General features: G+C 39.1%; 1 protein-coding gene across 1 annotated transcript in view; it reads left to right on the top strand.

Moving 5' to 3' along the window:
- The window catches only part of LOC117306879 (A disintegrin and metalloproteinase with thrombospondin motifs 9-like), a 53,824-nt gene that overhangs the window by 15,259 nt on the left and 12,208 nt on the right, over window positions 1-26,357 (top strand). Inside the window, exons 5-24 of the mRNA XM_033791441.1 lie at window positions 1,513-1,620; window positions 3,142-3,351; window positions 5,737-5,854; window positions 7,940-8,076; window positions 9,172-9,289; window positions 11,401-11,496; window positions 12,197-12,363; window positions 13,958-14,084; window positions 17,910-18,033; window positions 18,831-19,038; window positions 19,570-19,734; window positions 21,092-21,256; window positions 21,835-21,999; window positions 22,149-22,313; window positions 22,494-22,658; window positions 23,060-23,224; window positions 23,347-23,511; window positions 23,992-24,156; window positions 24,966-25,130; window positions 26,032-26,196. Coding sequence (XP_033647332.1) covers window positions 1,513-1,620; window positions 3,142-3,351; window positions 5,737-5,854; window positions 7,940-8,076; window positions 9,172-9,289; window positions 11,401-11,496; window positions 12,197-12,363; window positions 13,958-14,084; window positions 17,910-18,033; window positions 18,831-19,038; window positions 19,570-19,734; window positions 21,092-21,256; window positions 21,835-21,999; window positions 22,149-22,313; window positions 22,494-22,658; window positions 23,060-23,224; window positions 23,347-23,511; window positions 23,992-24,156; window positions 24,966-25,130; window positions 26,032-26,196 — 3,063 coding nt within the window. The remainder of the gene's footprint in view (window positions 1-1,512; window positions 1,621-3,141; window positions 3,352-5,736; window positions 5,855-7,939; window positions 8,077-9,171; window positions 9,290-11,400; window positions 11,497-12,196; window positions 12,364-13,957; window positions 14,085-17,909; window positions 18,034-18,830; window positions 19,039-19,569; window positions 19,735-21,091; window positions 21,257-21,834; window positions 22,000-22,148; window positions 22,314-22,493; window positions 22,659-23,059; window positions 23,225-23,346; window positions 23,512-23,991; window positions 24,157-24,965; window positions 25,131-26,031; window positions 26,197-26,357) is intronic.

Here is a 26,357-nt window from a genome sequence, read left to right as displayed (position 1 = left end):
TTCAGGCCAGGAATATCATCTTTGAGAAGGAAAGGCCATTTTCATTTTGCAAAGGACACTTACATTGGAATATCAAAGTCTATTGGAATCTTTTGAAGGAACACCAAGGCCAAGCAGGGACATCAGAGGTCATGGCCTTCGTGGCCTCAGTGTAATTCCAGGCCTGTTCCCTTTTTCTTTGTTTTTCTGTTTCTCTAAAAACTGAACTTACTCGTGTTAGTTTTGGATCCAACGAAGCCTGGCAAGGTTTTAGTGTGGATACAAAGTTGAGAGAAAAGACTTAACACCAAATTGCTCACCAGTCAAAAAGTTAAGGATAAAAAGCTCTAAACCCCAGACTGGAGACGTCACATCCATGGAAGGCTGTTGATGCCTGAGACCACCATGGGGGTTTAACCAAGTATACACAAACATGCTCTGCTTACACCATCAAGCATCAAAACCAACTTTCAACATTGGTTATCTCACATTTGCAAACACTTTATTCTTTAATTTAAAAATCATCAACGCCAAAACCCAACTTTCAACACTCTGGTTATCTCTCATCTACACTACACATCTGTAACTGATCGGGAAACAGGGACAGACAGCGATCACCCCCCCCCCCCTTTCCAATTCTCACTGGATTATTACAATATGACATCCATTATTCCAATTGCGGTTTTTTTTGCAAACAATTTATTCTTCAATCTAATAATAACCCCCTACACAAAGCTTGGAGACTAACCCAGCCATCTTGGGTAAGTCCCATTGAAGAATATACCACCTGTTGGCCATGTGTGTGTCATTAATGCACAGAGCCCTCTAGACCATGCCCAGATTGTACCCATTTATGTCCTTCATGTAGAACACACCATTGTAACCACCTTGGTGTAATGATGATCAAAAGTGATATTGCTAATCCAGGATGACCCAAATAAGAATGAACCTTGAAGGATGAGAATTTTTAAACAAAGTTGTGTCCTCCTAGGTACGTGTGCTCTGCATCAGGGAAAACCAACTTTGAAGCATGGAGTTTGTTTATTGAGGTGTTTTTAATTGTTTTATAGACCCATTGCATTGGCCACCATAACTGGGGTCAAACGATGGAAACGTTTGCGCGTGTAACTAAAGATGGCGCCACACATCTTATTCCCAAACTCAGTGATGCCGATGAGGGAAGACATAGAGGCAGGGGAAGACAGATGGTTGAGGGAACCACGTTCTCATCACACTCGTAAAAATATTATATAACTGTTGTTAAATTTTAGTAAGGGGTGTGTTACCTTTTCCCTAACCTTCTTTGGGATGTGGTCTGACAGATGGGCCTGATGGAGCAAAGGCAAACAAAGTCTCCGTACAAAAGCATCATCTCCCCCACCCTTTTCCTTTACAATAATTGTTTTTCTTCCCATAAAGCAAATACTTCCTTCATTTGATTGATGCTCAACCCTCCCCAAAGAACTAACCCACACCAGTCTGTCTGTATCTGATAACTGATTAGTTATTGTTGGTCGTTGTTTTTCTTTTCAGAGGACCTGCAGTAGACTGTGGTGTACAGGGTCCTTCCAAGGGTCTCGCCGTGGCTGCCGCACCCAACACATGCCATGGGCTGATGGTACGCCATGCGGCAATAACAAGGTAATGTTATTATTGGCCTTCCACCATTGTTTTCTTGGAACGCAACTCTTCTTGCCTTCCACACCCTCCAGTCTTTGATGTTCCTCTCCCCACATTTTTTTTAAACACACAACAAAATATATATGTATGGTTTTTTGGTGTGAAACAAGCCCCTTCTTACACCTTTGAAAATAAACTTTCATCAACAGCTTCATTAAATAGATGCTAAATTTGCATCGGGGATAAATAGTATTATTTGGTTTTACCCTCACACTTATGTGTGTAAGCACTGTATACTAAAAACAAAATAATAATCTGCTCTAGATTGGCAAAGTTCGTGGGTTCAAATCCCACCCGAATAATATGCCTGTATTTTTTTTTTCTTTTCACAGAGGTCAGAAAAATTCTGGGTATACAGTGCTAACACACATCAGTGTATATGGGTAAAACCAAAATAACGAATATTTAATTAGCATTTTAAGGATCCAGTCACAAACAATGCACGGAACATTGTGTTTTCTTGGTAACCCATTCCTGCTAAGCACAATTTCATAGGCTAAGCAACTTGCAAATCCCCTCTCTTAAGATGTTAACACTGTCTGAAGTCAAAACAATGCACTCATTATCTTTAAGAAAGCTACAATCGGCAGTGTTATCCATCACACGCTCACCTTTAACTCTTGAACCAGAATAGTAAGTTACCCTCCTTGTTAGTGCACATTACTCCAAAACAAATGTCAGTGCTATACGAGGCAGTGTATGTTTCCAATCAGCAGAGAATTATTGGGCCGTGGAGACAATGTTGTTAGACAACCCTGGTCAGGTTACATCGTGATTACAGACCTTTACACTCTATGAATGTTTCAACCCAACTGATGAAAAGCAAGCGCGATTAAATGATATCGGATCATGGCTTGGGTTTTAGACTTGAAATTGAGTCACAAATGCTAGTTACAATCCCATTGGTAGTAAAAAGTTGCAGGGATTGTGGGTACTAGTGACTTGATATCAAGTCTAACTTGGATAATGAAGTGTAGTGCATCATACATTGCAATCATATTGTGTCACACTACAATATTTTGACTTTTGGCTACACTTTGGCTTCAGTTTTATTAACCCTTGGAATTACTATGACAATTTTGTTGCCAAATGTTTCTGTTTAGCCTTCCTACTCTAGGTAACATTTCCAGCAAGTTGACCAATCATTTCAAACCATTCAACTGCCTTGGTTTTGTGTGGTGGCACAACTATGCAAAGAAAGACAATTGCGAAAGTCTTATTTCATACCCTTTACAAAATTGAGCAGTGCTCACCCAATCATGAACTATTTTCAGACTTGTTGGTGTCATATAAAAGTTGAGTCCATAACCTATCCATACATATAAACCTTTTCCCCCAGAATCATATACTTATTATTTGGCAGACATTTCAAAAGTGTATCGGTTTTTTTTGAGACACACGGTATTGCATGGTGAGAGAGTGAGGGGTTCAACCAGGATTCTCCAGAAACATCATTATATCTTCATCTCTTTTCCCCCACAGTGGTGTGATCGAGGCAAGTGCGTCGGCCAAGCACACTCCACTGAACCCGTAGATGGTGGATGGGGCAAGTGGGAGGGGTATGGGGACTGTTCCAGGACGTGTGGAGGCGGTGTTAAACAAGCTGTACGCCAGTGTACCGAACCGTACCCTCAAAATGGAGGGAAGTACTGCATCGGGAGGAGGGTTCGATTCCGCTCGTGTAACAGCAGGGTAAGCAAGTTTTCATTAATAATGATATCGAAGTCTTATATACATGTGGCACACGTTTCTACCAACAAGGTACTCAAGGTGCTTAGTATATACATTTTTACAGAAAGATACATGTAGGTTATTGAAGGTATGAATTCTGAGACCCAATTAAGTAGCACCTTACAAGGTTTTACAAGATGCTACGGCGCATTCAGGTTAATTGCGTCACAATTGGGACTCGAACCAACACTCGGAACAACCAGAGTTTGAATTCGGTGCTCTTAACCTTGCTCGGCTACGACACTTCCACATTTTGACTAGCATCCTCCAAAAAACCCAGCTGCGCCCATTTGCTATTTTAGGGCATGACCCAGCCTTTGCATTTTGGGGCCACTTAAAACAACACACCATGTTCGTCAACTTCCCCCGACAAAAACCAACAAAAAGGAAAACCAAATTATCCAAAGGGAAACAAAAAGTCACACACAAAATGAAACGCTTGCTCACATGCAAGTCACATTATAACCACTCCAGAAACTCAGGAGCACAGTCCTACCGGGAAATCCTTCATTACCGCCTTGTGATCCCCAACGAGTTGACACACCTTTTACTGACAGTTTTCCTTTTTTTTTATTGCCCTCCTTTTTCGGCAATAAACAACTTGATTGAAACATCATTGAAGAGTTTAGCCTACTGGCCTGAGCTCATGTTAAATTGACTTTCATGTTGGTTTGTGACAGGTTGTGAGATGGTGGCAGCAGGTGCGTAGTGGGGGTTTGTCTTGGGCGTAGGATCCAAAGTGGGATGAATGAGGGGAGACAGGTTCAGGTTGTTTGTTTAGATGATCTTCCACTTAAGGGAAACTGGCAAACTCCCACAAGGGGGATATAAACACCAAGTTTGCAATGGCCAATCTTTCTCATACAAAACATTGTTTTAACGTCTATGATTATGAATTGCACAAATCGCTATTTAGTAACTAGGCGACAATAGTTATTGTTAGTCTTGTAAAATCAGCGGTTAGCTTGTTAGGATTCAAAACCCACAACGTTGTGATTGAAAGTCCTGCAGTTTAACCACTGGACCGCGTTGCATGATGAGAGAATAAGGAATGGGGATAGGGGTAGATGTACCCCACCTGTGATCATCAAGACTTCTATCATTGATTTTGCTCACTGATAAGAAACAGAATATCAATCTTGATCTGATAATACTTGACATATTGCAATGTGGACTTGGTTTTGAATCGGAAATCATAATCACACTGTTGTATGGCTTTGATTTTAAGATATGGGTCACCTACCCGCAATCATAAAGCCATCTGTCAGATTAACAACCATGAATGGAAATGGTTGTCATTGTAGAGTCGCCTGAGGACGACTAAAGCAAGCTAGTGGAAACATTAAGACCTATAAGCCACTTCGGAGTTCCAGCTGCGCATGTCTGTTACTGCTGACAACGGACTTTGTCTATCTCCCGTGACCTTTTGACAATACCAGCGGGTATTGTCAAAGGGTTACGGGAGATAGACAAAGTCCGTTGTCAGCAGTAACAGACATGCGCCACTGACATTCCGAAGTGGCTTATTAAGAACTCATTCCTCAACGGTGAAGTAAATAACAATAACTTTATAAGCTTAAATAGTAGTCTCGGCCAATTTCTACCTTTGCCCAGGTAGTAGTTAAAAAGCAGGGCAGTTCTTTTCAGAACTAAGAAGTCTTCCGGATTCCGAAAACCTACTCCGTGAAAGTAGAATATTAAGCAAGACAGTTCTCTAAAGAACAAAATCTACCTGGCTAGTAGACACACACATGTTGTACATGTAGCTGCAAACCAAATATTTCACCATGCAATGTCTCAAATTCCACATTGTTGAGTTCCTAGGTTGAGCCAGAATGGCTTTGTATTTGAAAGGGCAAGGGCACCAAAATTTTCTCCTTGGTATAGGGCATCCTATGAGTAAATTGTAAATTTCTACTGGAGCATTTTGGGCCCAAAGGCAATGACCGAAGGGCATGGAGGCAATCACCTCTGTGAAGTATCAGGCCTGCAGTCTTTCAACATTTCCCCTCCCCTCCCCTTTCAACCCTCTTCACCATTTTCTGCTTACTATGCAAGCGCCAAATTTCTGCGCTAGATGTGTAACCAAAGATTACATAGTAACGTTGAATAAGCACACAAGAAAAAATTCTCTGCTAACCCAGGAAATACATTTGACATAATCGCGGATTTCCCTGCTTCCGTAATCACTAATTCTTTGCTTACGGTAAGCAGACCCATGACATTGGGCCCCGATCAATACAAAAGAAAATAACAAACAAACACACACACACACTTGATGCATTAACTGAAACCAATTTTGCCAGATTTCTAATATCGCATAATTTTAACTTTTCCTCCTGCTAGACGTGTCCTGTCAATTCCATTCCATTTAGGGAACAGCAGTGTGCAGACTTCAATGGAAACAACTTCAACATTCAAGGTGTACCAAGGGACGTACGGTGGGTCGCTAAGTACACAGGTGGTGAGTCTCAACTCTTTGTGTATCATCTTCACATAAAGCACACACATGGCGTTACCGCAAACCAAATAATATACCTCACCATGCAATGCCTCAAATCACATATGTTCACATGTACCATAACTGCTGGTACTTTTGTGCTGTTTGGGACACTCAGAAGTTTACTTTGCAATGTTAGAAACAAGGGCTAAGAAGGAGAATTTATGGAGCATAGAATATTTAGTCCAAAATCAAGTTTGTACACCAGGCCTGGAATTTCATTGAGGCCACAGCCTTGATGCCCCTTCAAAGGTTTCTCAAAGACTTCTCATATGATTTTCCAATGAAAGTGTCTTTTTCAAAATGAAAGTGACCTTGCCCTCTCAAAGATGAAATTCTAGACCTGTGACCCAAAGTTTTTCTATTAAGGCATCCCAATATTGTGCAATTTGAGAAGGCGTCCATGGACGCAAGTCTATGCCAAATGTTGACGACTATCATAGTGTCATCAGACAATCCCATTCCCTCTCTCCAGACTTAGAATTCCATCCTTTAGAGGACAAGGACATTTTCGTTTTGCTAAAAATTCACGCGGAAACCCTTTAGGGAAACTTTTGAAGTGGCACCAAGGCCAATGCCAGGACAATATAATTCCCATATTTCTCATTGAATTGAATCATTGTAAGATTTCTCAGTTGAAAGTGTACAAAAAAACATTGGCTGACTAAAACAAATATCTGCAGCCAGCCGTTCTGATAGCCAAACCAGTTAATTTCTAGTGACATAGAAAAAACAAATCCACGTCCATGAGCGTAGGCAAAGTATCAGTCTCTCTTTCTCCAGTGTGGAATTGATGTGCATTTCCAGCGGGGTGTAATTTACTGGCTAGACGAATTGAACAGGTCCTGAGGGGGGAATTGCACTAATTGATCAATCTGGCTAGAACAGATAAATTTAACAGTTGCATTCGTCAAGCGCCAAATTACTATAACAGAGCTCTATCATTTCTAGCTATATATAGTTTAGTGTTGTTTTCTCACACTTCTTTGCAACCATAATTTGTTATAACAGGTTTGTTATTTTTTGTTAGTGTTGATGCTTCCTATGGGTGCAAAGCCTTGGTGCAGGAAAAGTTTCTGAGAGACTAGCTGTTTCAATGATTTTGGGAGCCATTTTTTGCAATAGGATGTTTGTGTTAATGGGGGTAGATGTTTTAAAGCCTTGGTGCAGTGGGGGAGAAAATCAGTACCATGGTGAGAGGCTGTTTCATGGTGAATGTCGACTCCCTAATAATGCACCTCGGGTGTTACCAATACCATTAATGACCTGTGTGTCTGTTGCTAACATTAAGAGACGCATGCACATAATGTTTTGTCATCATCAGAGTGTCTAGGCTATGTAGACTCACTGACCTACATTGCAGCCACTGGGTTTAAAGGGATGCCTTAGTCAAGGTTGTTGATTGGTCTGTCGAAGTGAAGTTCAAAACTTTTTAGTCTGTAACCGAATTGTGATTTGATTTATTGAAAAGATTGGTTTGAATCACATTTTCTTGATTTGTGCAATTCATAACTGGATGCAAAAACAAATGTTTGTATGAGAGAGATTGGCTGTTGCCAGCTTGGCATTTATATCCCCTTCTGGGAGTTTGCCGAGTTCCTTTGACGAGGTCACCTCAACAATCAAACAAACAAACAAACAAACAAACAAACAAACAAACAAACAAACAAACAAACAAACAAACAAACAAACAAACAAACAAACACCCTAACAGAAAAAAACAAAAACAAAAACCCAGAGAGTTACAGAAAATATCTTCCGGAAAGCATAAGACTTTTAAAAACCAAAAGGTCAATACTTTTTTTTTTTTTTCGACAAATTTATTTATGACTGATACCAAAATTGTTGAGATCCAGTGCATTTTTAAAAATTAAAAATCATAAATTACATTAAAAAAATAATTAATCAAATGGCACTGAAAATGTGTAAGTAAATAACAGAATACATGAATAAATATTATTGATGATAAAAATAAAAATACGACAAAGAGTATTAGAATATCTCAGTTTTTTAATTTCTTGAAATGTTGCTTTTCTTTTTCCTTCTCAGTGCAGATAAAAGAACGATGCAGTCTCTTCTGTCGTGTTGATGGGAGCATCGCATTTTACAAGCTTGCCAAGAAAGTCATCGACGGAACACCTTGTGGTGAAGACACAGATGATATATGTGTACAGGGACAGTGCTGGGTAGGTGGAGTCTTTGTCAACTAGTTGGGTGTGAGATGAGGGGTGCGAAGGGTAGAGTGGTATGAAATTTGGCATACAATTGAGAGTACATGTATGTCATGAGAAATTTGTGAAGAGTTTACACAAGGTGTGCCCTCCTTTTTAAATAAAAAGATATGAGAAATTCCACTTTGTTGAACTCCTCAGTGACTGTGTGTAGCCACACTCATTCAAATAAGTAGATAGGGGTGTGTGATCCTTTAAGATACATCAATGAACATGCTGCACTGAGGCGAAATAGCAGTGGACCAGAACCAGCTTGTCTGTCTGGTAGAGCATCAAGCATGCCTAGCAGTCCATAGAAGGTAAGGTTAATGAACGTTGAATGTAGCTATGGACTCCAAATTTTGAGACGTAAGCTCAAGGGAAAAAAGCATTATGTGTAAGTTGAAGATGCCATTCTCCTGTGTAGCTTTATTGTACGCTGGAAACAAGTCCTTATAGTAAAGGAGATCAAATCAGGCATGCAACTCTTTATGGGATTTCCTCCTTTGAGAAAAACTCTGCTAGGGTCAAAACTTCAGGCTATTAACTATTTAAAAAACAAATTATATCATAATTCTTTTTGGTTGGTAAGCAGTTTGCAACAGCTAATTTTATTTCCTCTTTTTCTTATAGAAAACAATTCTGTTAAAAACTGGAAACAAAATTATATAATTTAATAAAAAATGTGGCACAAAGTCTTCTGTTCTTGGCCATTTCCTCATTTTTCACCATTATTGCATGTCTGTAAAGTGCGGAAATCCACCTGAATGGCACCTTCAGACTTTTTGAACTTAAAAAATTGAGAAAGATTTTTTCTCAACACAAATAAAGAAAATAACAAAATAATGCCCATTTAGAAAAGAAAAAAAAAATGATCCAAGAATTACATCCCAAAGTATATTTTACTGGCCGTTGTTTTCCCCCACTTTTTTTTTGTAGGATAAGGTAAGCACTGACTTATCAGTGCTTTCACACATACAGAAGAAAGAAAAGAAATTAAAACAATTTTAAATTGACTTAGCAGTGTTGTGAAATTCAATTGATTAATTATTTTTTCTTTTTCTCTATAAGGGTGCTGGATGTGATCATATTCTTGGCTCCCAGACAACCAAGGACAACTGTGGTGTTTGTGGAGGTGATAATCGCTCATGTCGGAGAGTTAGTGGCAGCTATAACAAGGCAAAATATGGTTAGTGTTGCTTGTCTCTTCCATAGTTTGTCTTGCATCTCAACGCTTTTGAAACCATAGCGGCTGCAAGCGTCTTTTCCAAAATCTTCAGGGTAATGGCCGCAGTATTTGACCAACTTTGCTCAAACAATGGGGTCAAAGAAAAGGTTTGGGACTGAAATGACAATTTCTCAACGTTTCCCATGTACACAAAGAATCTACAACTCTTCCTGATCCTTTACCTGAAAATAGCGGCGCAAAATATTCAACAAGATTAGCATACAGTTTTGATTACTAACAAAATGAAATTCTTTTTTATTCTGTTGTAATGACAACTATGTGAAATAATTTCTTGAACAAATAAGTAGATTAATGTAACTCTGAGACTTTAAACTGTCCTCTTTCTGTATGAAATAAAATCTACTTTCTTGGTTGAACTTTTCACTCCCTCATGGACTAGTTTGTATCTCCTTCCTGAAAACTTCATCGATGCCCAGGGACTTATTTCTTTTTTGCCACAACAACATCTCAGAAAAAAAAGTGTATCCAATCAGACCCTGGGATTAAACTCGACATCTGACAAACAGGTGCTTCCAGAGAGAGAACCAACTGAGGCCAAAGCCTCTGCTTCCAGGACCCCTCTCAACAAGTTCTGGGTCAGTGGTGACTTTCTTTCATGCCAGTAAACAGCAGAATGGTCTTGGGGTTAGGCTAGGGTCAACTGGAGGGGATGGTTGTTAGAGGAACGGAAACTAGCAATGATTTCCATACTCATTGCAGAGGGGATATTTACGCTGGTTGTGACACCTTCACAGCGTGACTTTAATGGGAATGTACATGTATATATTTGGTAATCACACTTTTAACCATTTCACTTCAAAATGATGTGGTTTTGGGGAAAAGATGTCAGTTTTATTCCCTCAAATTTGGATCCACGTACTTTTCTCAGATTGTGTATTTCAGTGATATCTGAAAAATGTGACCCCCTTTTGAAGTGAATTTTCATTGGTTAGTTTTACAATATCTACATTTGTATAGGATTAAAACAATCAAATGGTTGAGGAAATGGAAATTTTTTACTGGAGCATTTCAAGGGTACTAAGGCACTGACTGGGCATGGAGGCAATCGCCTTTGTCGCCTCCGTGAAGTATCAGACCTGGAATTGAGCAGGGTGAATCTGTCGGAAGATGGGTTTTGATTATGGGGTTACTTAGTCACCCTCAAGGACAAGAGAAAAAACGGCCAGTCATTTGAGAGTCGGACGATATTGTCCTGTTTGGGGTAAAGGATTTAATCCAGGCATTATAACAATTGACAGGTGGGGTATTAATGTTACTTATTTCCGCGCCGATGTATATTGAAGATTCAAATTCTGTCTCCGGTAATCAAAGACCTTTTTGTGGTTCGCCTGTGGAAGTGCCGTCAGAAATCTAGTTTCCTGTTTTTTAAATGTAATTTTTTAGGGTGCACTTATTTTTCTTTCTTTTTTGTCGGTTGATCGATTGGTTTTTGATTGTTTTAAGGCGGAGGGGGTTTGCTCATAAATGTATCGTCTTAAATACAAAATAAATGTAAACTATGGATGATGGTGAGTCCATCTATAAGCACAGGAGTGGGAAGGAGGGTTAGGGTCCTGGAAAACTTTTAGCAAAAAAAAAAAAAAAAATCCCCTTTCAACCTCTATCCCAGTCCTGCTGTTTTCATTGTTACTACAATCAATAAGCAAAATGTTATTAAGACATAAAGTAGACAAAATAAAATGTACGAATAGTAGTCTGTGTGCTCTGGGTATAGGAACTACCCCTTTGGACCAACGATATCTATTTTTGAGTGTTTTTTGTTGTTGCTGTAATTAGTTATAACTTTTTGCTTTAACTCTGTTTTCGTTAATGTTGTAAAGCTGTCAAGCTGTCGTTATTCTGTTTGCTGTAGCTGCTGTTATTACTTATGGGTTAAGTTTTGGCTTTTATTTTTGTCTGCTATAGCCCAGGTTATTTAGTATTGCTCGGGTTTAGTTATTTCTGTTTGCTATAGCTCTGGATATTTCTTATTTTCTTAATTGTTACTGTTTGCTGTAGCTGTGATTTTATTTTGTTGCTTTGAGTTTGGTTACTTCTGCTTTATTTTTTAGGTTATAACAAAGTTGTAGAGATCCCAACTGGGTCCACTAGGATAGATGTAAAACAACACAGCTACCGGGGTATTCCAGAAGACGACAACTATCTGGGTGAGTACCATGCGTAGTGAGCGCAAACTCCATTCATAACTTTTGCTGTGTGTAAATGTGTAATGCAATCAAGCTAAATGAGTCGTTTGTCAAAAATATACAAGCCAAAGCAGGCCAGTGGGTTGAAATAAGTTTATATGCCAAACTATATCTCATTTAATATTGGCAACTTCCTTCCTGATAAATAACATACAAAAGGGTTAAGAATATCATTGAAAGAAAATGTGCCGATGGCATTTTTAATAAACAACTCAAATTTAAACCTCCTTTTTCTCAGCATTATTCTCTCGCAGGTTTTGGTTTTTCTACTTTTACAAGTTTTGAACCTAAGGTGGTATCAACCAACATGGTGTTTTAATAGTAGCCTACTAACATGATTAAAGCATAGAATATGCTCTTTCCAAATGTCTAATTGGTTTTTTAAATGACCTGGGCCCAATTTCATAGAGCTGCTTCAGCACAAAAATAAGCTTAGTAAAACAAAATTATGCTTACCAGAATAAGGTTATCGGCCAAAATACCATGTCACATGTACACTTTGTGACTCGTATTCTGCTCATTATTGGAGAGGAGAGTTTTTTAAGCAGTATTTAATGCTTTAAAATTGGGCCCTAGGTTGATCAACGACTCATTTTGCATGAGCGCATCATGTATGTGCGTATTGTGTCAGTATGAGTATTTGTTCTTGTTGCATTCACAGCGATAAGGGGCAGCAATGGAGACTACCTACTCAACGGTCACTTTGTGGTCAGTATGTTTCAACGAGAAGTCAAGATCGGTAACATCATGTTGGAGTACAGTGGGTCAAACAACTCCATCGAGAAGATCACATGCCATGAAAAAATCACTTTTAACATAACAATCTATGTGAGTATACTAAAAAAAAAAGGATTGATTTACAACCCAAGGTCACTTTTAATCTAAGTGAGTAGGCTCAGTGCAGCGTTGTCCCTTAAAGGGCTTGGGTACATTTTGTATGACTTGCATTAAGCTTACACGGTTTGAAGATAATGATGGTAGAAAGATTCCCTTAGAATATTACTCACTGAGCTGCTTTATTTTTTGAGAAATTAGTAAAACATTGTCACAAAAATAATGTTACCATGAAAAATGTTTTTTTTTGCGACTCTCCTGAAAACATTGTTCTGTGATTTATACTTTTTCTCAAAAACTTGACTACTAATGAAGCTGAAACTTTTTACATGTAAATTATATCACGTACATTGTACATCTTCATTCACAGTGAGTAGGGATTCATGTTATTGCAAAAAATTGATCTAAAAAAGGTATCAAAACCCTTTAGCAGTGGTCCGCTAGCCAAAGCTTGTTAAAACACCTGAGGACCATACAAAATTCTCTCCAAGTGTTTAAACTAAATGTTATTACTGATGGAAGCATTACCAACATTTCCCGTCACGAAAGTCATTTAGAAATATGAAACGTGTGGTCACTGCAATGCAATGCATGTAACCACAGAATCGACAAATGCAAATAAGACCTCACAATCTGACTGTATCTGAGCCGAGCCATGGATCAGAAACATCAGTTTAGTTTACCCAGAGCTCAGGGGGAAATAGTCCAGTGGGGATTTTGAAAATGAAAACGGGAAGGAAGTTCAGAAGGGTGACTGTCCTATAATCCTGACCCCAGTTTTTTAGGTTTTTTTTATATAGTTTTTTTATACCCCTCTTGGCCGGGAGTTGCCGAGACAGGACTGGGGTAGTAAGTGATCTCGGTAGACAGGATTTTTTCAGTAATGTATGGAACTATTTCATATTAGATTTATCTCTCCTGGGATGTTGCTCATCGGATGTTATTTTTTAAAGGGAATGTTCCTTGCCGGGATGGATTTTCCTTCTATCCTGAGCACTTGATATTTTTTTCCTGTTTCAAAAGAGATAAATATTTTGACCATTGGCATCTTTGTAGGTTCTTTTGCAACTCTGTCTGTCTTTATGTACCCTGTAGACTTTGATCATAATGTGGCCATTTTGCTTTTCTGCCAATCATCCCAATGTAACTAAGCTGATGCTGAAAGGGGGAAAATAGTCTGGTCCCTTTAAATGATAAAGGAAGAGCCATGATTATCAATGTGTGAGCAGGGAGCCAATCAAATATGGCCGCACAGTGATAAAGGTCTATAGACTTATCACGTAGTGGCCATTTTGTTTTTCTGCTGTTCATCCCAAATGTAACAAAATGAAGGTTGGTAGGAAAAATGTAGTCTGAAGTCCCTTTAGATGATATATAAAACTGTCATTATCATTGTGTGAGCTGGAAACTCAATAAAGATGGCCACCCAAGATGAAGTTTCCCCTCCACCCTTCACATATCATCAATGTAATTGTTGCCATTATTACTTATTGCAGAGTTGTAATGATTATATTGTAATGTAAATACTTTGTAAATCGATATTTAAATCTCCTTAATAATATTTGCATAATTCATTTGTTTTCAACAGGTGTTGTCGGTTGGAAATGTTACGCCCCCAGACATCCGATATGAATATAACGTACCCATCGTTGGCAATGTCGTGTATATATGGGACATGTACGGAGAATGGGCCCCCTGCAACAAAATATGCCATGGTAAGTGTGCTTTGCACAATTTGAAAACGCAAATGCCAAATGGTTTGTCTTGTCATAAACAGATCATTTCAAAAATCTTAAGGTCTCAGATTTCTCAGTTTTTGTCATCAGAAAAGGCATTAAACTATGAACATGATGGTAAAATTACACACAGACAAGCGTGCCCATTCAATATCATCCACTGTGATTTTGAGAGGTAGATAAAGTATTCCAAGGCTTAAACCGTTTTCGATGATAAACAACAAGTTCTTACATCTTCAATGTTCTTACATGTGTAACATTTTGGGCTTCAACAGCATTTCCTGGAAGACTCTACTTTGTGACATCAATTACTCCCACAGTTTGAGTTCAAATAAGCTAAAATTCAAATAAGCTAGCTTAAAACCTGACTGAAACCATTAGCTAGCAATAATTACACATTCTCCTGGTGATGACTAGAGCAAGCTAGTCGAAACGTTGAGACCAATTAAGAACTCACTCCGCGGTAGTGAAGATAATAAAGATCCGCTAAAGTAGTAGTCCCGGCTGAGTTTTCTTTCAAGAAAAGAAAGAAAGTCACAGAAAATTATAGAGAGGAACAGATTGCTGAAAGTTGCGTTCAATTTTATGGTGACCCCCAAGCTTTAAAAAAAAATTTCACTGCCGTTGCGTGAGAAAAAGTAGTTTTTTTTTCTTCATTCTCTTGACTCATTAAAATCAGTCGCATGAGGGGAAACTGCGATGTTCTTGTTATGACCTGTGGTCATCTGGATCACACAAAAACAGGTTATATGTGGTTTCTTATTTCCAACCAAATACTAGGCGCGACCACCGGTCGCAAGGATTTTATTCGGAAAAGGGAGCTTACCGATCAAACCAAAAATTTAGTCAAAACATCTAAAAGTTTTAGTCTCCCCCCTCGGTTCACCTCAAACGTTTCAATTTGACTATGGCAAAGATTGAAGATGGATTAAGACATTAGTTTGACATCCTGTTTACAGGCAATTATACATCTGTCTTTTTTCATGAAAAATAGCAGGTTTTGAGGTGTTTGACCTATGGATTACAGACAATTATTAGAAAACTTTCTCGATGTTTTATGAAAGCATTTGTTGTTGTTTTTTGATATAATTTAAGGAGAAAGGAAAATGACCATACACAATTAGGCAAGAAGTGTAGCGTGTCATGGCTGAGCAGTCTAGGTCACTGAAGTCAAAGTTTGGTGTGGGTTTGAATCCTGGTCATTAGACTTTGTGCCCTTGAGCAACATGCTTACTTTGCCATAATTTGCTTCTTTTCACTGAAGGGTGTAAAATGGGTACTTGTGAGGGAAGAGGTTGATATGAAATTGTTTTCAGAGTGTCACAGGCTATATGCTTCCCAGGGAGCTGAGAAAGATGTAATTGGCCTAATGTAAAGCGCATTCTTAAGTATTTCATATAATAGCTAGTTGTTATTATCATAATTAAGGCTACTCGAGGTGAGGCCCTCAAAGAAAATATAAAAGTTAAAAAGGCCAAAAGATAGTTGTGCCCAATGTCATGACCTTGCTTACTGTTGAATTTTGCCCTTACGGCTCATAGCAATATGCGTTTACAGCGATGTAGCACAGATTTCTTCGGTAAGCAATCCAGTAAAAGTTTGGTCCTTGCTGACATTTCTTGATGTTTGGAAAAAGGATGTTATTCAAATTAGAGTTTTTTTTTAATGAAACAAAAAATAAGTAACACAGCAAATGAAAGTTTTGTTTTGAAAGTTTTAAAAAGTTCCTTTGCATATTCTTAGGCAACGATTTTTCTGAGAGTGATAAATACATGCCAAGATTTTCACACACAACAAACACCTGTAGACTGAATCTGATGGTGTGAATTGAGGTCATTATTAATGTACTACCTTGTCATTCTCTTAATGATTAGTGACACAAATATCTACCTATCCTTTCCATCTTACACTTGTTTTGTTAAGTGTCATGTTCACCCCTCCTATGTTCTTTTGCAAATCACAATTTGTGGTTGTTGAGACAGCTGCAGTGCTATCACTGGTTGAGTGTTGTTGCATGATGTATCGCACACCCTCTTTCATTGAATTTTTAACCACACTGTCTGCATGAGCATCACCTGTCTTATTCTTTCAATCTTTCTGTATAACAGCGCACCATTCGATTTATGTGGTCTTTTCTGAGATTGATTAAGTTGATTGCTGTTTTTTCCTGTGCCAATTTTTTTTTTTAACCCCGAAGTGCCAACTACAACCAAATTTTCACTGAAATATCCTCTCACTTATTTATTGTCTGGATTGGTGCACTTTGTTGTTTTTATCTGACCTGGTTTATTCCCCCACCCCACCACACTTTTGTTTACTTTGTTTGACACATGCCGGAAGCTTACGTTGCACTATGTCTCTTAATGGAATTTTGTATTTACTGGATATTCATGTTGTCTATTCCTGCAACATGGTTGGATTAGGGTACATTAACTCCTTTCCGGTAAGTATAAATCTCTGTACCTTGTGTTTTTTCCTCACGTCTGTCGAACCTAGTACGGATTTGTGCTGGTATCAGGTGCCGGCAAGTTGTGACAGGTTCACCTCTGTGAAAAGTTCCTTGAACTTATTGATATACAGGGCTTGTTTGCACACTAAACTAAGATTCATCTTGAGTTGTTCAAGATTACCATAGTGATTTGTATTGTGACATTACACATTGCGCCACAGTGATTTGTATTGTGACATCACAATATGCTTAGCAAATAAGATTGATTTCCAGTAAAGCTGAATCTAAATCGAGCCTAGAGTGCAAAGAGTTAAGATTGATCTTAAGGTGTGTATCAATCTTAATTGATAAGCAAATAGTGATGTCACAATATAAATCACTAATACTGACAATTTAACTTAAGATTAAACTTAGTGCTTTGAGAAATGGGGCCTTGGGTTAAGAGCCATGGCAGGGGAAGATAGTTCCCCCTATTCCCCGACCCTCCTCACTCCAAAATTGTTGCCAAATTGTTTCATAATACATGCATAGTATAGACCATATAACGTTAGTTTACAAAAAGAGTTATCTTGAACATTCCTGGGACTTTCTGGCAGGCAGATACTGCACAGGTCATTTGGGAAATTTTCCCATTTTGTACAGCTAGACACGTTTTGAGATATAGCCGGTTTCTTCATATTGAAGTTACCATTCAGTGCAATCTTAAAAACGAGGAAGATTTGATTTTACTTCTGTTGGGCCGTTACCAAATCATGCCTGCAGAGAGTCCAGGGGTGGATTTTGCAAAAAGTTAGGACTAGTCTTATCTCGCGTTAGGATGAGTTACTCGACCATACTTCAAGATACCAAGACTTGTTTGGTATGCCACTAGTTTGAAAACAAGTTTTTTGGCAATAATGCAAAAGTTTATACTTTCTTTGATACTGTTAATGTCTTCATAGTCAAGCACTAAAATACCTCACAGAAAACTTCATTCTCTACAATACTAGTCATTCTGAAGACCGTAGAAGGCCCCGCTCGGAATCTGGCGTCACACGCTTGGTTGTTCCTCGCTCCTACACAAAGGCTGGAGACAATTTATTCTTCAATGCAGCTTCTGAGCTTTGGAACCAACTGCTCTTTGACGTCAGAGAAGCAGTGTCTACTTCGGTCTTCAAGCCGTCTCTCAAATCGTTTTTATTTCCCACTGAGCACAACTAGTAGTTTTCTTTTGCTATGATTTCTACTTATGTCATTTTGTTTTTCTTTGGAGGCGTTCTGTTCATTGTAGAGCGCCATAGAAATGTTTATTTTTATTATTTTTAATGATTAACTACCTCTAAAAAAGACCCACTTGCATATGGTTTTGGTTGTAGGTGAAAAGATCAGACCACTTCGCTGTCTGAGACAGAACGATCGCGTGGAGGTAGAGAGGGGCTATTGTCATAGCGACAGACCCGAGCCACTCGCAGCTAAATGCAACACTGGTTGTGAAGTGAGGTAAGCGACTGGTGAGGTTTACACTGCCCCTATTGTACTTGAAAATCGCTGATGTGGTGGCTCTGAAAAGGTTGTGTAACATCTCAATATTTCGATCAGCATGCTCTGATCATCTTCAGGAGAAAGCTGGACTCGGATGCTGTAGGCAGAGAGTATATGATGCACACAAAAGCTGTTTGTCTAATATCTTCTCAATTTCTTTTAGAAAGATATCAATAAACCAAATCTACTCAAATTTATTTGACTAGAATTAGAGCATAGAGCTGCTTGAGTATACAATATTTCTGAACATTTTCCTGCTAAGCAGATGTTTTACACGTTGCATGGTAGTTTAGCTGGTAACTTTATTCTGACAAGCATAATATGTTGCGCTTAGCTCCTTTTCCTGCTAAAGCATCTCTATAGAATTGGGCCCTGGTTTTGGCATGGAGCATAATAAATAAATTGTTCCTCATCTGAAACTTTTAAACCTATGAGTTTTCACTTCTTGGTGTTTTTGGTGTCTTGGCCAAGTGTTCCAGGGAGTTGGACTCGAGTTCTGTAATTTACAGAATGTGAGTTAGAATCCTGGCATAATCAGTTGTGACACTTGAAATGCACTTTATCATAATTGCTTCTCTCCACCTAGGGAGTACAATTGGTACTGGCGAGAGCCTGGGAGTAACCTGTAATACACTGGCATCCTATCTAGGGGAACAGAAATATTCTCAGTCGTTTAATGACAAGGAAATCGGGTATGAACACCGGCCTGATGGACCATTTACACTTCTTGGTTCCTGGTCTGTTTTTTTCAACAGGTGGCAAGTAACAGCTGAGAGTGACTGTTCATCAAGCTGTGGTACAGGGCGACGTACCCGCCGTGTCCAATGCATAAAGACTGTCGCCATGCGCCGTACCATCGTAGTGGTTGATGCCCACTGCAGCGACCAGGCCAGACCTGCTGAGGTTGTAGAGTGTCATATTGAATGTGAGATGGCTCACTGGGAGTACTCATCTTGGTCTCAGGTGTGTGTCTTTGTAAAAGATATATTTTCTGCTAATGCAAGGCATTTTTGTCAATGCAGTGTATATTTCGCACGAGTTGAACACCGGTCAAGGCACATAACCATAATTGCTTTGTAAACAGAAGGGAAGGTAGTGCTATCTGCTCTATCAGCCAGGCTCCTTGTGGATGATACCCAGGCCTACATCCTTACAAACTTTAAGGGGGTAACCCTGTTTCAGCCTTGGGAAACAAACAATAAAAAACAAAACAAACAAACCAACGAACAAACAAATATTGCTTGGATTAGGTGTGTAATACTTGCAGAAACAATACAACACCCGAACAAACAAACACTGCAAATTTATAATGTTAACCCTCAAAGAAACTTAAACATTTCAGCCAGCAAATATTACATAGGAAGATTTTCACTTTGAGGATCTTTTTTCCATGCAAGTTGCATGTAAAGCTGTGAAAATTTATATTTTCGATCCTACACCCTTTAAATGATGAATATTTAGGCAACTATTTTATGTGATATTATTTCTTTTTAGTGTTCAAGATCCTGCAATGGTGGCACTCGTCGACGTAGCGCATCCTGTAGGGATTCTAATGGTTACTACACACCAGACAATAACTGTGACCGATCGTCAAGGCAGACTGTAGAAAGGTGTAACACAGAGGAGTGTCCACAGTGGAAGGCTGAATCCTGGAGTGACGTGAGTTATAATAAATATTAAAGTCATACATAGTTCTTCTATACATTCACCTGCCCATTTCAAAAGTATCCTAAATTTCCAGGCACTTCAGTAAAGTGGATTAGTCCTCGCGCTCAAAGTATTGAAATTCAGCTGACTTCATTTCATTCACTGATTTATCTTCGTTGTACTGTATTTCAAAGCTGGCTTACTGTTCCTAAACCAATCATTCCTTGTTTTGATGAACAAATTTGAAACTGTTCCTGATTATGGAAACCACCCCCCCCCCCCACTTTTATGTTAGAGTAATTCTAAATATCTTCCTGATTGTTGAATGCAGCTTGTATCTTCCTGATTGTATAATATAAATCTTCCTGATTTCAAGATGCAGCCTGGCAGCTGTGGCATTTACTGACAGTTTAATTCTTCTGGGTTGGGGTCTGTTGTGTTGTTATTTTAGCGTTTGAGAAAGACTCTTCTAGGATCGAAGCGTCGGGCCATTAACCATTCTTTGCGCAATTAAATTAGATCAGATTGATGGTTATACGGTGGTCTCTTTTGGTTAATGCGATTTTAATAATGTTTAATTGTGGTTCCACTTATTCCTTTGAGAGACTGAATGAGACTCACAAGATGAACTCCTTTTCAAATTGTGTCAACATAAATACCGTTAATAAAAAAAGATGGGTGCCGTTTTGCCTTTAGGCTGTAAATTTGACAGATGTGTTGGGTGCTAAGAGCATGATTAAGTGGATGCTTTGCTTTCTATCAGTTGGAGGAAATGTTTTAAGTGAAACCATCTTCAGAAGAGGGTTGCATTGCTAAAGTAGATCTACCATTTTCTGACCAGTGCTCAGTCTCATAGATTTGCTTAAGTTTTGGAACCGTTTTTTTTGTTTTCATCCTCTATAAATGCATTGTAGACGTATACAATAAAACTATCCTGTGAACAAAAATAATTTCAAAAGGTGGTAGTGTTTTTGAGATATTGCTGAAAATCCTGGCCGGTTATGTCCTTGCAAAAAGAATAATCTGCTATTGGATGACACAAACTGAGAAACGTCTAACAGAAACGTTTCTCAGATTCAAATATTGGGGGATAAAAACTGATATATTTTTTCAATAACCACATTACTTTGAAGTGAAATGATTCTCAAAATGCCTTATACTTTAATAGTTGCTGTACTTCTAACCGACAAAGTTTTTGTTGCCCTTAATTTAAAGAGTGATTACAAAATGTGTACTTTCACTTTGAGCAGACAACAAATCAGCTGAGCTTATAACAATCTTCTGATGAGCAAAAATTAGACAGATATCAGTTAAACAATGTGCATGTGCCAAGTGCTTAGCTACTTTTTGTTTCGTGTTCCTCTTGCAGTGTTCAGTGACCTGCGGGGACGGCAAGGTTCAAAGGTCACTCCGATGTTATCGTGGTGCCCAGATGGTGGACTCCTCTCAGTGTGACCAGTCCAGCAAGCTGGAAGAAGCCATGCCTTGTCAAATGCAGGAGTGCGCTGTCTGGCACCAGGGAGAATGGGGACCGGTGAGATACACTTAAGACGGATAGGGTTTCTTACTCACGATCTATGTTGGCCAAACAACCATGAGGTTTTAGAATCATAATAAGCTAGTTGATATTACTCTAGAATTGCAAAGGTCATGGGTCCAAATCTCATCCAAGTAACATGCCTGTGACACATTGGTGTGTATGGGTAACACCAAAATGAATATTTTTTATCCCCCCCCCGATGCAAATATAATATCTATTAAATAAAGCTGGCAATTATAGAGCCTCTTTTGCCATAGGATGCAAAGCGCTTGGATGTCTCCAAAACAAATAAAATCACTGCCGATTAATTAAGTAAGTCTTCAACAGATTCGTGAATGATTTAAGTAAGTTTGCATTTATGCAATTATCTGTTGGTTTAGCTGGTGATATTTCCAAAATGCCACAAAATATATTAAGCGGTAGTTAAAAAAAAATGTAATCCGTGTTTCGAGCCGATTTGTTCTGAGCCAAATACAAAATACATGTTTTACTTGAAACAATTCCTAATTTAACAACCTTGAAGAGTGTACAGAGAGGTAACATTTTCATTCTGTTTGGGTTTTCAACAACAGTGCTCAGCCACGTGTGGTCAAGGAACTGTACAGCGATTGGTAAGCTGTCTCCATGGGAACCAAAAGGTGGATAGTATCCAGTGCGGACTGAGTCTCATGCCGGAGACTACAAGGTCATGTGAGGTCACCGAATGTCCGTTTTGGCAGCAGGGGGAGTGGGGCTCGGTAAGAAGATTTGGCCCAAATCTTTTGAGAGATTTTGTAACATTTGCTTTGATATCTTGGTTATTCCTTTGAAGGTCTTCTCTCTTTGATATTTGATAATGAATTCCACAGCAGTATTTTAATTTAATTCATTGCTCTCTCTTGAACAGTGTTCAGTTTCTTGCGGCCAAGGTGAGAGACAGCGGTTAGTCAGCTGTTACCTTGGTAACTACATCGTTGATTCAGACCAATGCAACCAATTCACCGAGCCAGAGACAACAGAACTTTGTAATGCTGGAGAGTGTACATCATGGCGTGCAGAAGATTCTGGACCAGTAAGAAGGCATTCCATAATAGACCCCACCTTTCCTGTTTTTTTTTAATCATACCCTTAAATAAGCAAGTTGTTGATCTCACTTTTGAAGTAGCTGATTTGAAGCTTAGCTTGGTGCCAAATATAGCGAAACTTTGCTGGGGATGATTTTTGACGTTGACATTTTGCAAAATCTTTCCAGTGTTCGGTGACGTGTGGCCAGGGCGAAAGACAAAGACGTATTAGCTGCTATCGAGGCAGTCACCAAGTAGACGTCAGGCATTGTAATTTGGACCAGAAGCCAGATGTGGTTTTGCCATGCGTTTTGGATGAATGTGCACGCTGGCAGCATGGAGAGTGGAGTCAGGTAATCAGCTTTAAAAACAATAAAAAATAATGAGATTGCCCTACTTCACAAGGCCACGGACAGCCACTCCAAGGTGAGGGCTACACTTGACTGATTTTGGTGATCGACCCAAAAAAACTTCTAACAGGGGCATGTTGCCAAATGCTCATGGGGCTGTTATCACCTTCATAGTCCATAACGATGCTGAATTTTCTTTTAGAATGGCATGATCAAGAGGTCTAGTGTACCGGTGTTGTCAGACTGTCAGTTTGGGTTTCTGATCTTGGCACTTGTGTCCTCGAGCAAGACACTTGCGTTACAGATAAAAGGAAAAAAAGCTCTGCAACAAATTCAAATTGCTCAGCAAGAAATCTTTCAAGCTGATTGTATAATTTACCATTGGTGCCATATTGTTCCTGCAGTGTTCAGTAACCTGCGGGGAAGGGAACCAACAGCGTCAAGTGAGCTGCCATCGTGGTACTGAGAACGTTCATGATAGGGAGTGTGATGTGGCCGTGTCGGCAGCTTCTACGAGACCATGTCGGATGGCAGAATGCACCGTCTGGAAGCATAGTGACTGGGGATTGGTGAGACTAAAGCCCTGTTCATACTCCCTGCGAATGCAAATGCGAAACGGTATTTGACGTCACACATTTGCATTTGTGAAACCAATAGTTAGACCTTTTATTATTTTTCTTCTACTTTTTAGTGTTCGGGAAGTTGTGGCCAAGGCGAGAGGCAGAGATTCATTGGCTGTTACCAAGGCAACCGAGAGGTTGAAGGGAACCAGTGTGACCAATCCAGGAAGCCTGATACAGTGATATCATGTGAGATGGCTGAGTGTCCGGTATGGCACCAGGGAGAGTGGGAACCGGTAAGACGAACCTCAACATTTATTTAAAGCCAGCGAGAGTGTTAAGGCCATGTCACTCGAGGGAATTTTACTGGCAAACAGTTCTGTGCAATCTCCAAAGAGAAAATATATATTCATATGGTGAAAGTTCACATTTTTTTGCTTTGGATCAAAAGACATTGTTTGAAAAGTTTCTCATGTGCCACCAAAGTTGTCCAGTTGCATGCAATGCAGTTGGTTGCCTCCAAATTGCCTTAAAAAATTGCCTCGTGTCACAAGGCCCTAGGCCAATAAAACCTCTGTCCATATAGAACCTCTGGCAACCGAATAAAACGGCTTTTTGTTAAATATTTTAAATCAGAATCAGGGAATGAACAATCAATTTATTTTAACTTAACTACGTTTACTTAACAAAGAGTTGTTGAGCTATTTGAGGAATATTTTATATATAAAAAAGCAGACAGCAGAAAATTTCCTTAATTTGAGAGATTGTTTTTTTAGTGTTCTGCAAGCTGTGGTCAAGGGGAGAGGCAACGAGAAGTTAGCTGTTACCAAGGCAATGGTAAAATGGACATTACACACTGTGACTTGAGTGTCATGCCCGAGAGAGTTGTACCATGTGATCTCCCAGAATGCAGCGGGTGGCAGCATGGAGAATGGGGGTCGGTAAGATATGAAAAGGGCAAAGTCTGTGTAGGATTGCGCGTCATTGACCACCATCTTTGATGGTAATCAATGGAAAATTGCTCGCATGGACGACTTTCGGCCAATGATACTCATTCACGGTTGCACAAGTCATCAACGATGGCGGCCAACCAGAGGGGTCTATAAGGAAACTTGATGTGTAATCCATAACTTTGGATGTTCCTATTTCTATGAATTGTTTTCCAAATAAAACAAATGTTCCTATTGCTGTTGGAATGCCATTCTGTTACACACATCAGGCGTTTACGGTATACACACAAGGCTTTCACTTGTATCGGCTTCAAAGCTGGCATATGTTTATGTGTAAACATTTGATTTGATTAGATTTGAATTGGTTGAGGAAACATTCCATCACAGCCAAAAAGGCTGAAAATCTTAAAATTTTAATGAAAAACAGATTATTATAACAACCAAATCAATAAGCATGAAGTCTCAACAGCGTGCTTAGACAGAAATATTAAAAAAACGAGGAGGGGATACGTAGGAAATACATTCAAGAACCTTATTGCGCTGACATGTTCTGTAATACTGTTCTGTTCATTTTTCAATACAATGATCGTCTGATAGATACATAATTTGGGGGGGATGAGTTAACCAACATCTTTGACCAAAGTTTGTGACTTTTAAAGAAAGGCAAAAAACAGTTAATGGCCTGATGTTTCTGACCCTAATAGAGTCTTTGCGAAGGGTTTCTAGCAATAGGACAATGAAGAGTGGTTAAATACTTTTTTTCTTTAAAGTATCTATTTCTTGATTTCATTTTTGGACAGTGTTCGGGAAGTTGTGGCCAAGGCGAGATGCAGAGATTCATTGGATGTTACCAAGGCAACCGAGAGGTTGAAGGGCACCAGTGTGATCAATCCAGGAAGCCTGATACAGTGATATCATGTGAGATGGCTGAGTGTCCGGTATGGCGCCAGGGAGAGTGGGAACCGGTAAGAGGAACCTCAACATTTGTAAAGCCATTAAGGATGAGAATTGAAACATTAGCGATTTTTGTTACAAATTTCTAATAGTGCCATATACTTCTGAACCAAGCATTTCAGTTAAAATCACATTTATTTCCACTAACACATTTCCAAAAATTACAGAACTACATTGTAATGCATAAAAAGAATAAACTAGCAGGAAAGCGCGTGGAGGCAGACCCCAAAAAAGCAATGCGTTTGTATTATGGCTTGACATGTCTAATTCGAATTGAGGTGTCGAACTCTATAGACTCTTTTCCATGCTGGTTGGCACGGACGGCTGAACATAAGCAAACCATTAATTTTCAGTTCAAAATTTCTGCAAACTTCCATTTTTAAAAATACATCCCATGACTAGATGCTTTGTTTCTAACAAATTTAACACTTTTTTTGAATTTTTGTGAACCATAATGCTACAAACCGTGGCTTTGTGGTTGTTGCTTTGCATTTATGGCTTTCCATGAATTTCCAAGTTTGGTTGGCGAAAACTTGGGCTTTGACGTTGGAATAAAAAGGTCTATAGTAGTGCCATCTTAAGGATTTAGTCGAGCAGCCAAAGTCTAAAAACCCTCTTAATAAGCAGTTGATTATAAGTTGTTTTTTCTGCCTATCGACCCAATTCACCATCAAGGCCCAATTTCATAGAGCTTCTAAAGCACAAAAATTAGCTAAGCGTTACAAAATTACAGTTACTAGAATAAGGTTACCAGAAAAACAACCATGTCACAAGTACAATTTGTGACTTGTATCCTGCTATGACATTGGGCCCTGATGTTATCACCAATGGCAGACCTTGGGCAGACAGTGGCCGAGGGTGACAACAAATTAGTTGTCGATAAGAAATATTTTATTGCCGTCTTTACTTCAGTGTTCTGCTAGTTGTGGTCTAGGAAAAAAGGAAAGAGAAATCAGCTGTTACCAAGGCAACCGCAAGATGGGCTACATCGACTGTGATTTGAGCCTGATGCCCGAGACCATCATGCCCTGTGACCTCCCTGAATGCACCTTGTGGAGACACGGAGAATGGGGACCGGTAAGAAACTATGGAAGACCTTTTTTGAAGAAGTAGGTGTAGTCAGCAGAAATGTGTCCTGCGTAATTTCTTTTCAGAACCAAATGAGAGAAAAAAGAAGTAAAGTTCAGCCCGGTTCATACTTCCTGCGAATGCGAATGCAATACGAATGTTGACGTCAC

Source organism: Asterias rubens, chromosome 2 (assembly GCF_902459465.1).
Source record: "Asterias rubens chromosome 2, eAstRub1.3, whole genome shotgun sequence".
Classification (NCBI taxonomy): Eukaryota; Metazoa; Echinodermata; class Asteroidea; order Forcipulatida; family Asteriidae; genus Asterias; species Asterias rubens.
The sequence above is the reverse complement of the archived record's forward strand: the minus strand, read 5'-3'. Positions and strand labels throughout refer to the sequence as shown.